This window comes from Jaculus jaculus, chromosome 9 (genome assembly GCF_020740685.1).
Source record: "Jaculus jaculus isolate mJacJac1 chromosome 9, mJacJac1.mat.Y.cur, whole genome shotgun sequence".
NCBI lineage: Eukaryota > Metazoa > Chordata > Mammalia > Rodentia > Dipodidae > Jaculus > Jaculus jaculus.
In genome coordinates, this window is record NC_059110.1 from 35,686,227 (window position 1) to 35,702,324 (window position 16,098).

General features: G+C 38.2%; 1 protein-coding gene across 1 annotated transcript in view; it reads left to right on the forward strand.

The window, feature by feature from the left end:
* The first annotated feature begins 8,140 nt into the window (after positions 1-8,140).
* The window catches only part of Samd3 (sterile alpha motif domain containing 3), a 66,524-nt gene continuing 58,566 nt past the window's right edge, over positions 8,141-16,098 (forward strand). The window contains 4 exon segments of the mRNA XM_004651340.2: positions 8,141-8,219; positions 9,049-9,236; positions 12,485-12,495; positions 13,096-13,203. Of these exon segments, the coding sequence (XP_004651397.2) occupies positions 8,141-8,219; positions 9,049-9,236; positions 12,485-12,495; positions 13,096-13,203 (386 nt within the window).

Genomic DNA, 16,098 nt, shown 5'->3' on the forward strand with positions numbered 1-16,098 from the left:
CATATTTGTGTCCAAATATATCAAGGGCAGAAATGAGTAGAACAAGAATTAAGATTGAAATGCAAGGATCTGTAATAAAAATAATCTGCTTACCATAAACAATTTAAAAGGCAAAGATATATTGCAAGTCTTGCATACATTACAGCCAATTTGCTTCTTTTCATTTATCCTTCACCGTGGCATTTCCTCTTTTTACTTTCCCTTCTTACTTGCTTACTTGGTTGATCACATTTTCTCTCTTTCTCCCTCCCACGCACAAATTCAAATACTCATAACCAGACCTATTAGTGAACAGTGACATGCCAATGCGAATTTTTCTTTGTTGGCCAACTTTTTGTAAGAGTAGCTTTGTACAAATAACAGATTTGAACATGGTGTCCTCTTTTCAGATGATCCCGGACCTGGGTTCATAATCATTTGCTACTCTTGCTGTAGCAGTCATTCAGAACAATTAGTGCCCCATGTCTTCTCTTCCCTATACCTCCCATGTGCTATTTGAGTAATACTAGCCAGACGAATCCATCACTTATGTCCTCTGTGTTCTAAGACATCTACAAGGGCAGAGGATACAGAGCATGAAAGCTCAACCCTCTCTATCACCTGAGCAGTAGAGAAGGATGCAGAAACCATCCATCACTTATTCTAACAGATGGACACATTGAGCTATAGAACTAGAATTATATTAAGTTAATGCCTGTGCTAAACAAAGGTTTGTGCATTCTGGTTCCAGAAGGTAGTGAGCATGCCAGTTCAAAAAGGAAATGTGCCAGGAAAATGAAGTTCCAAACCACTAGAGCTTTCTGAAACACATACCCTTGGGTCCTTAACTTTTATTTGACATGTGAATCCTAATGCGTTTATTACCTTCTCTGCCTTAAGCTGGCAAATGTTTTTCTAATTCATGTTGTTTCTTGTAAGAGTTTGCAAAGTTAATGAGTATAGGGCTGGAGATATGGCTTAGAGATTGACACTTGCCAGAAAAAACTAATGATCTGAGTTCGATTCCCCCAGTACCCATGCACAAAGTGGTGCATGCATCACTCTACCCATTCTCTCTGTTTCTCTGTCTGTCTTCTCAAAAAAAAAGGTAATCAGTATAAGAATTTGTATACTGAAAGGTATATTACTGAAGGTATATTACTGTGCACATTCATGCACATGGGCATCTGTCCTATTTATAAACTGCTTCCTTCAAGACTGGCCAGTGGTAGCCATCTGAGATCCATCCTGTTTCAAATTTGCCTTATGCCTCTTATACCCTGTAGGATCCTCAGAGACTTGTTTATATTTCAATGAGCAGTCACTCCTTAGATTTGAATAGGAAATAGGAGCCTAGCACCACCAAAAGTCCTAATTATTTTTTTTTTAAGGAGAAAACAAGAATTTAGAGTTGTTTTGCTTCTCTTTTTTGGATGGATGCAGAAGCTGAAGAGAGATTCAGCCCATGGCACTGCACCAGGGTCCCAGATGAAACCATAGAGTAACTGGGGAAATGAGCAAGAGTGCTGCTTTCTTGGTGAACCTGGTACCAGCACAAGGGTGAAGGAGATAGACACAGAGAACACTCAACTCCTACCAAACCAGAGATCCAGAGACATAGAGGCTCCCTGGACCTCATCACTGAAGTAGAGCTAAAACAAACCCAGCATGGCTCAAGGAAGAAGGGGGCAAAAAATATTGTTAGAGCCACAAGTTGGGACATTATGCACAGAAACATTGGCTCTTCCCCATAACTGATGACTACCCCCACAGTGCATGACCCATAGTCCCCCATGAGGGAGGGTCCCTTTGGAAGGGGGAGGACAGGGAGGAGGCTAACGATGGTGCCAACATGGCTGAATTCACACTGTGTACATAGCTAATAAAAAAGAAAAGAATTCAGAGTTGTAAGTAAGATCTTCCATTTTTAAATGAAATACAGTCACTAGAAACCACTTCCCCAAGCTGTATTGGCTCAATGCTCTCTCCTTTCATCTCCTGATATAGAACAGATGGACTGGAGCATCTCCAATCACAACCCATCAAGATCATCTGTTATCCGTTCATTTTATTTATTTCTTTATTTTTGAAACAGGGTCTTTTCATGAAACCTAGGCTGGCCTCCAACTAGCTATGTAGCTTAGGCTGGCTTTAAACTTGCTATGCTCCTGACTCAGCCTCTCAAGTGCCTAGAATTGCAGGCGTGCTCCAGCTCACCTGGTGATACACTTTAAAGCTCTAACTTCCTTGGCTGTCAAAGAGAAATTATTATTATGTTAATTGAGAACGCCTTGAGAGTAACAAATTAGAAAACAAAATGTACTTGTTTCAGTCACAAAGGCAACCACTTTTAGGCTTAGTACATGCTTCTCTAGTTTTGAGTTACTTATAAATTTTGTCAGATTTTTATTTGTTCTTTAAACTATCTTAAATGTCTTTTCATTTAAACATATTGCATGATAGCCTCTCCAGGCTGTTGGCTTTCCTCTCCTTAATCTGCACAGTGCTGCATTTTAAATAAAACCATCATGATTCAGTAGCTAATTCAGACACTGGAGTAAATCTGCTTAATTAACTTGCTATGGCACACAGTTTGTGTTCACTTTGTTTATAACTTCTGATATTGAAAACGTCATTTTGAAGTCAGAGAGCAGGAGTGTTTCCAGGGCTTTTGGTGGACTAGTTTGGCTTCATTTTGGTTAAATTAGAATTCAAAGCCACTTTGCTTTTCACAAACTGTGGACGTTTAGATGACTTATCACTGAAAACTTTAGGAATTTCATCCATACATAAAACAGAAATAACATGACAGAAAAGCTGTATAAATTTGGACTCCCCTTAACAATGCAGAAGAAAATTCTGAGCCTTGAAGACCTGAAAATCTTATTTCTCTCCACATTTTCTAACAGAGTAAATTAAAATGCAAATTTAGTAATTTTTATTACCAAAAAATGATACATTTTAAAATATAAAACAATTTAAATTCAGTTTATAAATTACCTATTCCATTTTTCTATATCTTTCTTTTAATAGGTTTTAAGAACTATATGTGCAAATATTTTTGCAGCTAAATAGATCCACGTTTAATTTTACATTTTAAAAAATATTTTTATTTGTTTGTGAGAAAGAGGGAGACTCACAGAGAGACAGAGAGAGAGAGTATGGGTATGCCTGAACATTCTGCAACTGCAAATAAACTCCAGAGGCGTGCACCACTTTGGTATCAGGCTTTGCCTGGGTACTGTGCAATCAAACTTGGACCATTAGGCTTTTCAAGAAGCACCTTTAGAAGCTGAGCCATTTCTCCAGCCCAATTTTAAATTTAATTTTTCATTTAGGTATATGAGAGAGGATGGGTGTGCCAGGGCCTCTTGCTGGTAAATGAACTCCAGTCATATGACATCTGGCTTTACATGGGTACTGGGGAATCAAAACCAGGTCATTAAGCTTTGCAGGCAAGTACCTTAACCTCTGAGCCATCTCTCCAGCCCTGCATGATGCTTTCTAACATGTGGGAGCACAAGTCCTTCTTCCACTCACTTCTACTTCTTTACTTTCCACAGGAACACTAGAACCCTAGTAAGTAGAATGTAAATTTTACTTGGGATTTACAAATTAATTCTGAGAGAATTGACAGTTCCAAATAGCACCCTAATAGCTCACATCTCTGGCCAGAGCAGGAGGGTTTAGTCTGTGTTTAGATCTGAAAGCTTTGACGGTAAACTGACCAGAAGCCAGAAGGAAACATGAGTGACTCAAAGACCAAATGACTCATGTGTTTGTGACTCAAAGTTACAACAGAATCTGGGACTCTACTCATAGGTACTTTTGTTCATTATTTTTATTAAACTTACCAGAAGAAACGTCTCTTTGTAAGTGTTGGAATATAAAATTTAAGTTGCTACAATTATGCTAACTGTTCCTCCTCTTTCTCAAATTTCAAAGAAGTGATATAAACTACAGACACTTCTGGAAAGTTCTGATGATGGAGAGGAAGAATAGACACTTAGTAATTTACAAAATCAAGACATTAATCAATGAATTATATCATAAAAATTTACCCATTGTATCTAGGGGAGTAGGATGGCTGGAGATCTAACCCAAAGCCTTGCATATGCTACTGGACACTCTCAATGACCTACACCACCAATGTCTCTCAACTAGAGACTCCATGGACAACAACATCACATTCCTCTGGCTCAGCTTAAATAGAAATGGGTAGCCTCATTGAATGCAGGAGCTTTGCTTGCTCAGTGTCTGCTAACCATGTAGCTATTATTGCTTTATGGACTAGCATGATAGGGAAAAATATGAATTTCATAAGTTTTTAGAGACATTAGCATAGCATCCACATTGTCAAAAATGAATAAAAATCAATGTTTGTATCAGTGCCTTGTAAAGGTTAAACTTCCATCTTATGAACATTTATTTGAGAAAGAATCCTTTTCCCATGATTTATTGAATTTTGCTGCCCCAAAGCCTTTTGAAAGCATCCAATATACACTCAGCTCAATGACTCCCCAAGCTCAAGCCTATCTATAATCTCAGCTCGAACTTCCAAGCTCCCAAGTTATCTTCATACTGTCTCCTGCTGTCTGCTACCAAGTGGTGACCGTTCTAGGAAGTCTGGCCCACTTCCAGTTATCCAAATTCTTCTTCTACTTCCTTCACTGATTTAAACGGTATCTATCATCATCACATTCCAAGCTAGAGTACTCACTTCTTGGAGACTTTCAAAAGCACTCTACATGATTGGTTTTTAGTTATATTCTACTTCTCTATGGATCTTCTTTTCCTAGTAATGGGAAGTTGAGAGCTCTGGGTGCTTCCTGAATGGGCTTAGAACTCCCCCAAGCCAGTGGTTCACAAAGAACTCCACAAGCCACCAAGCTAGGGTCTTTCAAGTTCTTGTCTATGATGAACAAAGACTTGAAAAATATATACATTTAGAAGGGTAAATTCTGAAAGATTTATTTTATGAGAGAAGAAAAGCTCTTAAGAGGGATTTCCCCCTTCCATCTGGAAGGGGGTCCCAAGGATCGAAAATGTGGAAATCCATGCAGCAACCTGCATCAGATCTTTTATAAATTAGGCATTCAATTAGAATGATTCTCATTGGCAAGCTCAAGAATATATGAAAGGCCTGGTTTGATTGATGGACCCATCAAGGGTGGGGATAGTGCAGAGAAAAGGAGGAAACAGGTTTGTGGTCACCATCTTGAATCAGACTGAAGCTCTAGTCTCATCAGGGCAGGGTGGCATCCATGTTGTGTCCCTAGCTGACTACCTGCAAAAGCCAGTTACCTTGCTCCTTCTCATACCAGTAAGACTCAATGCTGTTGTATATCACCATGCACCCAATTCTGGGCTATCAAAGCAGAAAACAACTTGATGACTAAAGTAGGCAAAGTGTTCTAGCTGACAACTTCAGTCCACCTGGCACCCTGATGGTTGAGCTAATCATCAGCCCTAAAGGGATTCCATCACCTCATGTGCTGGCAAGACTGCCACCCAACACAGCTTCATGACAGCCATAGCCTTATTTTAGTACCTCAATATTTCTTCATCCACAGGACCCAAGTTTGGTTCAGTGACTTGCTTTCTCAAACCACAGTGGGGAGGTTCTTTCGAGGCAGAATAATAGCTTGGTCCAGAAGAGGGAATATGCCTCCAGCTAAGCTTTTAGCTTAGTTGTCAGGAAAATAGAATAAATATATAAATTTTTTACAAAGTAAGCCAGAAGGAAAAGTGAGAAAATGTTTTCAGATTTTCTAAAAACGTGCTCCTTTGTGGTTAATAGTGTTATGTTACATTGGCTCTGGAATGTCTAAATCATATTCGCAGCAGTTTGCCCTATTATCTTCCTTGTAGTTTTAAGAAATTTATTAAATAAAACTTGTTCACATTTAGAGTTTCTTACCTAAAGTCTTACCTTTTCCTGGCTTTCATTAGATGAAAGACTTTAAATTTAATGCAGATTTATTTTACTGAAGTATAATTATTATAATAATGAGCATTTTGACATAATATTCAAACACATTATTAATTCTTTTTATTCCTTTTCCCCCTTATTATTATGTCTTAAAATATTTAGAGATAATACTTGCCCTCACATTTTGAAATCTATTCAGATGTTTCTGAAATTTAGATTAAAGCTAGCAGATACACATGTTGTCATCTGATGCATCATTGATTCCTTGATGGTATAAAAGATCATAAATAATATGTGCATCACTTATGTGAGAGGAAACGGTGAGGTTGCTACTTAAAGATGTTACATCTCCTAGACAGTGATATTCTTTTATTTTGTCTAATATTCACACAAATTGTGGGGTAAGTAATAATTTTATCTTACTGTGTTTCTATGAGTTTATAATTTGATAGTCTGTTCTTACCAGAAGTAGAATTGAAGTAAAACTCTGCAAATTAAAGCTCTGTGGTTCCAAGTACATATCAACTTTCAGAATTCCTTTCTGAAAGGCAGTGTCTTCCACTCTGCATAGCTTTTAATATTGGAGTTTAGAGATTTGTTTCCTCCTTTTTTTTTTTTTTTTTTTTTTTTTTTTTTTTTTTTTTTTTTACTAAGTCCTACTCTTCACAAGGAAGGCAGAAGTGTGACAAAAAGGTGTGATTTTTAATTTACACCACAGTCTCACAAATAATGATTTTTCACACCCTACTATTGCTGCTTAGCCTAGGGGAGGAGTTCTGTGGCTACTGTTTGTCTTAGCAAATTAAATCCACTGCTGTAATTCAAAAGAAGTTCTTCTATATTTAACCCTTGTCTTCAGTTTTTCAGCTCCGCTGTTCATAAATACTTACAGAGTGTGTGGCTTGCTACTTTGAAGTGTACTTGTTTTCTAGGAAATTATTTTGGAAAGCTGTTATTTTCAGATTGCCATTATTCAAAGTGTTTTTTTTTTCTTTCTTTCTAGCATTCTTAATGTGATGTTGGGAATTGTAATTCACCAAAGTTGAAAAATACAAGATTTACTTTTCAAACTTCCATCACTAAGACTTAAATATATATATATATATATATATATATATATATATATATATATATATATATATATATATATATACATATACATATAATCAAACAAAGGTTCACTTTTCCTTATGATTCCATTCCATGAAGAGTAGCTTATTCCTGCCTTTATACAAAAGGTAGTATCGTACTGGACAATAAGTCATTATCATTTAAGAGAAAAGTCACAGAGTATAGTAGCTTAAAAATCTTAAAATGTGTTGAGTTTTTTCCCCAGTTTCTACCCAATTCATTAGAAGTCCCTTGTGTTGAATTATAACAACAAGGAACAAACTGTTTCAGGGAAATAGAAAAACATGATTGAAGAGAGGCTTGGTCGCATGCCAAAATGACTGAAAAGTTAGAAATGAATCTTATAAATTTTGTATCTGCTATTTCACTTAGACCATATTAACATATCAAACTTTTCTCTGATTTTGCATCAGTTCAGGTAAGTAAAAACTGTTTCCAACGTGCTAGTTTGTACTTGTTTTACCAGTTAAAATAAAATAACACTTGGTAAACTTCTAGAGCAGAATGCTGTGTACAAAAGTAATATTGGAAGGAAGAAGAGCAGATTCAGTTGGCTTCCCCTGTGGAAGCTGGTTTCTTCTCTTGTTAAACCAGCACCTTGGAAAGTGGCAACAAACTGATTCTCCTAGCTGGGAGCAACAAGGGGTTAAGCCATCCTGATTTACTAAATATCTCTCTCTGTCAGGCTTGTATCTGAACCTTCCTCTCTTTCTCCCCTGCCCACCCCTTTTGTAAATGTCAACCACTTCCTGATGATTTCACACCTCTCTTTTCTTTGTGAAGAAACCTGGGTGTTAATGGCATGAGATTGGGTGCCATTGTATGCTCTGGCTGTCTGTTAGGAAAGCTGAGGGATGCCCGTGGAAATAAAGTAGAAGGTGAATACGTGAGACCAGCAGTATGTTAAAATCAACCTTTAAAAACGAATTTTTGTCTTTTGACAACTTTTAAATGTACATTGTAGAAATATTTTTTGAAAAGTATTGAGGACCTAAAGAAGTGCAGCACAGGAGGGAGCTGGTTGAGAAAAAAAAAAAGTCACCAGCAAATTCTTGCCTGCCCTTTGACTCTACAGGTGTAGCCTTCTCGAGAGACGGAATGGAAACCTGGTCAGTGGACCAGGTGTGCAGGTGGTTGGTGGAGAAAAACTTGGGCGAGCTAGTTCCCAGGTTCCAAGGTGAGTTTCTTACACCGTCAATGAATTTTACTTGAGCAGTCCAGACATTCTGAGTGTCCTCTGTTATGATAACTATTTTGTTATCTAATGTTTCTGCATGTGATCTTGCTTGAGGACCATTCAGAAAAGAGACTTTTCATTTCTTCATTGACTGTGGCAGGTTCCACAGTACCTAGGATCTACTGGGGAATGTATTGCAAGAACTCAAATGCTTAAGAATTACTCAAAATGCATAATTGATGCACACATTTTACCTTTTGTCTGACATAATCCAGTATGTTTTATATACAGTGTTAGATATTCAATAATATTTCAATCATGAAATAACAGCTGGGGAGTACTTTTTTACCTAACAAAAATAATGTCTGTTATAGTTGGAATGGGAAAGCATATTAATGTGCAAATGCAAAGTATTTACTGTGTCTCCCTTTTCTGGAACTTTCCTAAGAGCAGACATTAATTTGGAACAATGCAATTCCAGAGCTCTATCTTTCTTTACTTATTTATTTATTTATTTATTTATTTTGGTTTTTTGAGGTAGGGTCTCACTCTGGTCCAGGCTGACCTGGAATTAACTCTGTCATCTCAGGGTGGCCTCGAACTCACGGTGATTCTCTTACCTCTGCCTCCAGAGTGCTGGGATTAAAGGCGTGTGCCACCACACCTGGCTCAGAGCTCTATCTTTATTTTAAAAAAATACAGACAATTTTATAACTGCAGATGACAAATTTAGAGGATCCTTTTAATATCAGACATAATTTTGCCTATTTGCCATGCATGTATGTTCCTAGGATGCCATTTAGAAGCACATTATTTTTCTTTTTCACAGAGGAAGAAGTAAGTGGGGCTGCTCTTCTAGCATTGAATGATCGGATGGTTCAGCAGCTGGTAAAGAAAATTGGACACCAGGCTATTTTGATGGACTTCATTGAAAAATATAAGCAGAGCAGTCAAGAACTCAAGTCCCCTGGAGGGCCCAGAGAGACATTCCTGGTTACCCAAACACAGGCAGCCCCAGTGTGAGTATGTCCCAGATGGCATTGGTCCTGATTCAATGCTTCTGCATGGCTTTGGGTACAAGGGGGCTTAAAGCTCTTTGAAAAAAAAAAAAGCGAAAAAAAAAATACTTTTTCAGCTAGGTACATACAGTATTTCTAATATTAGACAAAATATTATTATTAATCTTGTAAATCAAGATAAGATGTATTATAATTCTTTCCACCATTCTTTAAACATTGATTCTAATTGTCAAGGAAGTCCTGTGGGTAGGAAGTTTCTATATGAAACGGTATTGAGCCTACAGAGGACATGTGTGTATGGAAATGGGAATGAGCTGTCGCAGCCCAGATATTAAAATCAAGTTACAGATGATAACTGTGGCCACTGCTTCCTTTTCCCCCAAGCCATTTATTTGTGTATTTATTTGCTCTCTGTAGTAACTATAATTTCTCCTTGGGGGTTGTTTGCTAACATTTGCTATAGTGAGTTTCCTAATTCTTTAAGAGCTATATTTAAAATAATGAACACTGGGCTGGAGAGATGGCTTAGCGGTTAAGCGCTCGCCTATGAAGCCTATGGACCCCGGTTCGAGGCTCGGTTCCCCAGGTCCCACGTTAGCCAGATGCACAAGGGGGCGCACGCGTCTGGAGTTCGTTTGCAGTGGCTGGAAGCCCTGGCGCGCCCATTCTCTCTCTCTCCCTCTATCTGTCTTTCTCTCTGTGTCTGTTGCTCTCAAATAAATAAATAAAAAATGAACAAAAAAATTTAAAAAAAAAAATGAACACTATGTCTGTACCCCACAAAAATTACATAAAAAAGTGTGGTGTCAGATAAAAAGCTCTGAGGTTTGGAGATAGCTTTATTTGTTTGTTGGTTGGTTGGTTTGTTTGTATACCACTGAATCCTGCAATCTAATGGAATGATAATAGGATTTATCACACTAAAAATGTCATTCCACAAATCTATGCTGCAGGATCCCTTCAGACACTCTGATTTGGTGTTTCCGTCCTTGAAACTCTGCAATACTTCTAAGGTTAAATATTTGCTGCTAACCAGTTATTATTTAACTTAAGAAACAAGACTGTGATGTTATTTTTTTTGAAATTAGATCTGTAATTATATCTATTTGATCCTTTTTTTCCTATGATTGGCAACAAAATGTTTGAAAAGACCTGGCTTAAGTCATTTGATTATTAGATTATTTGAAAAGTTAAGACAGGTATGTTTGAAGCTAAAGTTGGACTGGACTGGTGAACCAGGCATCATGGTTCTTGCCTATAACCTCCTCAGGAGAATGAGGAAGAATTGTGAGGTTTTAGCCAGCTTGTGCTACCCAGTGAGTTTCAAGTCAGCCTGGGCTACAGAGTGAGAAGCTGTCTTAAAAAAAAACAACAGCAATGGCCATAATAATAAATAAATTTTGACTAGAAATTCTCCCAAGTGACTTATTAGAAGAATTTCTTCTAAGCATTGTTTTGGCACAGTGACTTTTGGTAAATTTCCCATCGCAAGTTCTGCTCCTTTCTGGCAAAGAGAGGGTGCAAACTTCAAAAAGAGTACGAAGTCATTTCCCAGCATTTTTGTATTACTAGAACTTTTGAGCTGGAAGTGCCTCTCGGTTGACTGGAATGTTGATATTGCCTTGGGCACAGCTCAGAAGGAAAGGGGCAGTGTGCAAATCTGTTTATTAAAGCAAGTGAGCACTGGCTAGAGTTCAGAGAAATCTGGGCTCTATTCCCAGCTCTGCCGCTGACTGGGACTGATTATATTAAATGTTGGTGGTCCTGTTTCTTCATCTGTACCTTGTAGAAGTAATACAGTTCCTAACTCCCATCACTCACACTGAGGTCCAGGTATCATAACCTTAAAGCAGGTATCTTCTCCTTCTCCCAATCTCAAAGAGTCCTTCGCTGACTCTGGAGCTTTCTTCACTTGTTTAAGACAAGTTTCAAATGTCACCAAGGCTTGGAACACTGGTAGAACAGGAATTTGTGAATGGGAGCTGACTTACTTTAAGGATTAGCTTCTCATAATTGGGCGAAATTATTCAGATGTAAAACTACAACTTCATGTAAGAGGAAAATGCTTCTTTTTTTAATGTTTTTGTTCATTTTTATTTATTTGAGAGTGACAGAGAAAGAGGCAGAGAGAGAGAGAGAGAGAGAGAGAGAGAGAGAGGGAAAGAGACAGAGAGAGAGAAAGAGAGAGAGAGAGAGAATGGGCGCGTCAAAGCCTCCAGCCATTGCAAACGAACTCCAGACGCGTGCGCCCCCTTGTGCATCTGGCTAACGTGGGTTCTGGGGAATCGAGCCTCGAATTGGGGTCCTTGGGCTTCACAGGCGAGCACTTAACCGCTAAGCCATCTCTCCAGCCTGGAAAATGCTTCTTGATCACATTTGCCTACTGTCAAATATATTCACCAAATATATTGTCCCTTGAAAAATATGTTGTCAGTTGAGAATGATAGCAGACAAGTAACAAAAAGATGCTATTGAGTCAAACTGTTGTGGAAAACATTTAATAAAGATAGGAAATTTTGTGTCAGAAAGAATCCTGAAGTATGAAACAGCTGACTTCAGAGCCCTGATTGAAAGTTGGGCATTTTGACTTTCAATTTTAACCTCTTCAACTGTTTAGTGGGTTGGTAGAATAAATGATTCTTTTGGCCCATTCTTTTTTAATTTTATTTATTTATTTATTTATTTAAGAGAGAGAGAGAAAGAAAGAGAGAGAGGTAGAAAAAGGGAGATAGAGAATGAGCGCACGAGGGCTTCCAGCCATTGCAAATGAACTCCAGATGCATGCGCTACCTTGTGCATCTGGTTTACATGGGTCATGGAAAGCTGAATCTGGGTCATTTGGTTTTTCTGGCAAATGCCTTAACCACTAAGCCATCTCCAGCCCGGCCCATGCTTAAGAGTCTATGATAGTGCTAGATGAGGGATAACAGATGGGTTTCAACTGGAGTAATATTCTATTCCATGACAGTAGTTGCCTGATACACTATCTTATAGCAAAGGATCTGCAGGATACATCTGAATAGACTACATCCTATTTAGAACTAAATTAATCATAGGAATAAGTATGCAATGGGAAGAAATATTTGCATTTGATTTTTGGTGGTGGTTCTGGCCAGGGAAATGGAAAACCAAGTACAAATGCTGGTTCTGTGACTGCCTATGGCCATGAGCTAGTTGCTTTCCCTCCTGGGATTTGGCTGCGTCACTTGAAAAGTGACTTGAAAAGTGTATGGTTCTAAGATGAAGAGATTTTACAGGTAATAAATCTTTCCCCAAAGTAGCTGAGAATGCAGAAGGGATCTCACCCAGTTTATCATTTTATTTTGCTAAATAAAAATATTAACTGAGGGCTGGAGAGATGGCTTAGCGGTTAAGCGCTTGCCTGTGAAGCCTAAGGACCCCGGTTCCAGGCTCCATTCCCCAGGTCCCACGTTAGCCAGATGCACAAGGGGGCGCACACGTCTGGAGTTCGTTTGCAGAGGCTGGAAGCCCTGGCGCGCCCATTCTCTCTCTCTCCCTCTATCTGTCTTTCTCTCTGTGTCTGTCGCTCTCAAATAAATAAATAAATAAATAATTTAAAAAAATTAACTGAGAAAGATATATTTTATTATCATAGTCATTTCATAAAGGGAAGGATTAACTTAATACCTTTTAAAACTATGCCAAACAGGTGAAGCAGCATCAGTCTTCTACTGGCACATTGGAGCCACTGGGTGAGGTGACTCTTGGTCTTCAGAGTCTCATGTGAGTTAGGATGCGGGTGCCGAGGAGCCGACCTCTCCTCTCAAGCCACTGTGAGCTCAATGGCTATGGCTCCCTTGAACAGCCCCTGACCCAGACATTCTGTTTTACCCCAGGGACAAACAGACCTCCTGTTCTGCCAGCCATGAGGCACAGACACCTTCTTTCCATCAAGCTGAAAACCTTGCTGATAAACTAATTGATCAAAGAGTATTGAAGCAGAGGTGAGGCACCAACTTCATGTGTATCTTAAAGCAAATGATAACATATGTTTGTATTTTTTAATGAGATTTCATGTGTTTCAGTATATTTCTGACTTGTTTGTTTCCTAGAAAGGAACTTTTTACCAAGTGATGAAGAAATTTGCTAAAATAACAGGGTTAAATTTTCTGTTCTTTGTTATTGAAAAAGGTTTGAGGGCTGGAGAGATGGCTTAGTGGTTAAGCGCTTGCCTGTGAAGCCTAAGGGCCCCTGTTTGAGGCTCGGTTCCCCAGGTCCCACGTTAGACAGATGCACAAGGGGGCGCACGCGTCTGGAGTTCGTTTGCAGAGGCTGGAAGCCCTGGCGCGCCCATTCTCTCTCTCCCTCTATCTGTCTTTCTCTCTGTGTCTGTCGCTCTCAAATAAATAAATAAATAAATAAATAAATAAATAAATAAATAAATAAATAAATAAATAAATAAATAAAAATTAAAAAAAAACCTTTAAAAAAAAAAGAAAAAGGTTTGAAATGATGTTACACATCTCTTTCAAGTATACATTATTTTTCTTAGTGAGAGAGAGAGAATGGTATGCCAGGAACTCAGCCAATGCAATCAAACCCCAGATGCTTGCACCACCTAATGGGCATGTGCAGCTTGTGCTTGCCTTACCTTTGGACAGCTGGCATATGAGGGAAGAGTAGAGTCCCTAGGATATCTGCCAAGGAGTGGTAGAGCTGGGTCATATGGTAAATCTATTTTTACTGTCTCAGAAACCTCCACATACATTTCCACAGTGGCTGTACCAGATTACATTTCCACCAACAGTCTAGAAGAGTTATTCTTTTCCCACAACCAGCATTTACTGTCATTTGTTTTCTTGGTGAGAGTCATTCTGTCAGGAGTAAGATGGAATCCCAAAGTTGTATTAATTTACATTTCCCTAATGGCTAAGGGTGTAGAACATGTTTTTATATGTTTATAGGCCATCTGTATTTCTTCTTTTGAGAACTCTCTATTTAGTTCCATAGCCAACTTTTGAATTGGGTTGTTTGATTTTGTATCATTTAGTTTTTTGAGTTCTTTGTATATCCTGGGTATTAATCATCTGTCAGATATATAGTTGGCAAAGATTTTCTCTCATTCTGTAGGTTTCCTCTTTGCTCTATTCACAGTGGCCTTGGCTGTACAAAAGCTTTTAGAAGTATTTTATTTTTATTCATTTATTTGAAAAGAGACAGGAATAGGCAGGTAGAGAGATAGATATAAAGAGAGAGAGAGAAAGAAAGAGAGAATGGGCACCTCAGGGCTTCCAGCTGCTGCAAACGAACTCCAGATGCATGTGCTATCTTGTGCATCTGGCTTTCATTGTTCCTGGGGAATTGAACCTGGATCCTTTGGCTTTGCAGGCTAGTGTCTTAACTGCTAAGCTATCTTGCCAACCCTACAAGAGCTTGTTAACTTCATGAGGTCCCAGTGGTTGATTAGTGGTCTTACTTTTGGAGCAACTGGGGTTATATTCAGAAATTTGTTGCCTAGGCCATATGAAGTGTTTCTCCTACGTTTTCCTCTAGAAATTTCAGAGTTTCAGGTCTGGTATTAAGGCTTTTGGTGCATTTGGACTTGATTCTTGTGCATGGAGAGAGATAAGTCTCTATTTTCATCTTTCTATATACAGATACCAAGTTTTCCCAGCACCATTTGTTTAAAAGGCTGTCTTTTCTCCAAAGAACATTTTTGGCATTATTTTCAAAAATCAAATAGCTATAGCTGCCTGGGTTTACATATGGCTCCTCTATTCTGTTTCATTGATCTATATGTTTGTGTGTGTGTGTGTGTGTACGCGCGCACACGCACACACTAGTCCCATGCTGTTCCTGTTACTATGGCTCTATGATGTATCTTAAAATCAGGTATGGTGATACTGCCAGCCTTAATATTATTGCTCAGAATTGTCTTGGCTCTTTGAGGCTTTATTTCTTTGTGTGTGTATGTGCTTCCAAATGAATTTAGGATAGTGGTTTCTATTTCTCTGAAGAATGCCATTGGAATTTTGATGGGGATTGCATTAAATATGTAGATCGCTTTTGGTAGATTTTCACAATATTGATTCTTCAATCCAAGAACATGGGATGTCTTTTTAGTGAGGCAGTTGTGAATGGGAGTTATTCCCTGATTTCATCTTCAGCATGTTTGTTGTGAGTATATAGGAAGGGTACTGATTTCTGTGTGTTAATTTTGTATCCTGCAATATGGCTAAGTGTATGTCAGTTCTATAAGTTTGCTGGTAGATTCTTTAGGGTCCTTTATGTATAGAATCATATCATCTGCAAATAATCTTAATTTTATCTCTTCCTTTGCAATTTGTATCCCTTTTTGTGTCTCCTGCCCTGTTGCTATAGCTAAGAGTTCTAGTATCATATTAAGTAAAAGTGAGGTCAGTGGACACACTTGTCTTGTTCCTGATTTTAGTAAAAAAATTTCAAGTGTTTCTCTATTTAGTATAATGTTGGCTATAGGTTTGTCATAAATAGACTTCATTATGTTGAAATATGTTCTTTCTATTCCCATGTTCTTTAGAACTTTTACCATGAAGGGATGTTGGATTTTGTCAAATGCCTTTTCAGCATCTATTGAGATGATCATGTGAGTTTTGTCTGTCAGTCCATTTATTTAGTGCATGATGTGTATTGATTTGCATAAGTTGAACCATTCCTGCATCTCTGGGATAAAGCCTACTTGGTCAGCGTGAATGATCTTTCTGGTATATTCTTGTATTCTGTTTGCCAATATTTTGTTGAGAATTTTTGCATCTATGTTCATAAAGGAGATTGGTCTGCAATTTTCTTCTTTTGTTCTGTTTTTGTCTGGTTTGGATATCAGGGTAATGCTGGCTTTTAGAAGGTGTTTGTTAGCTGTT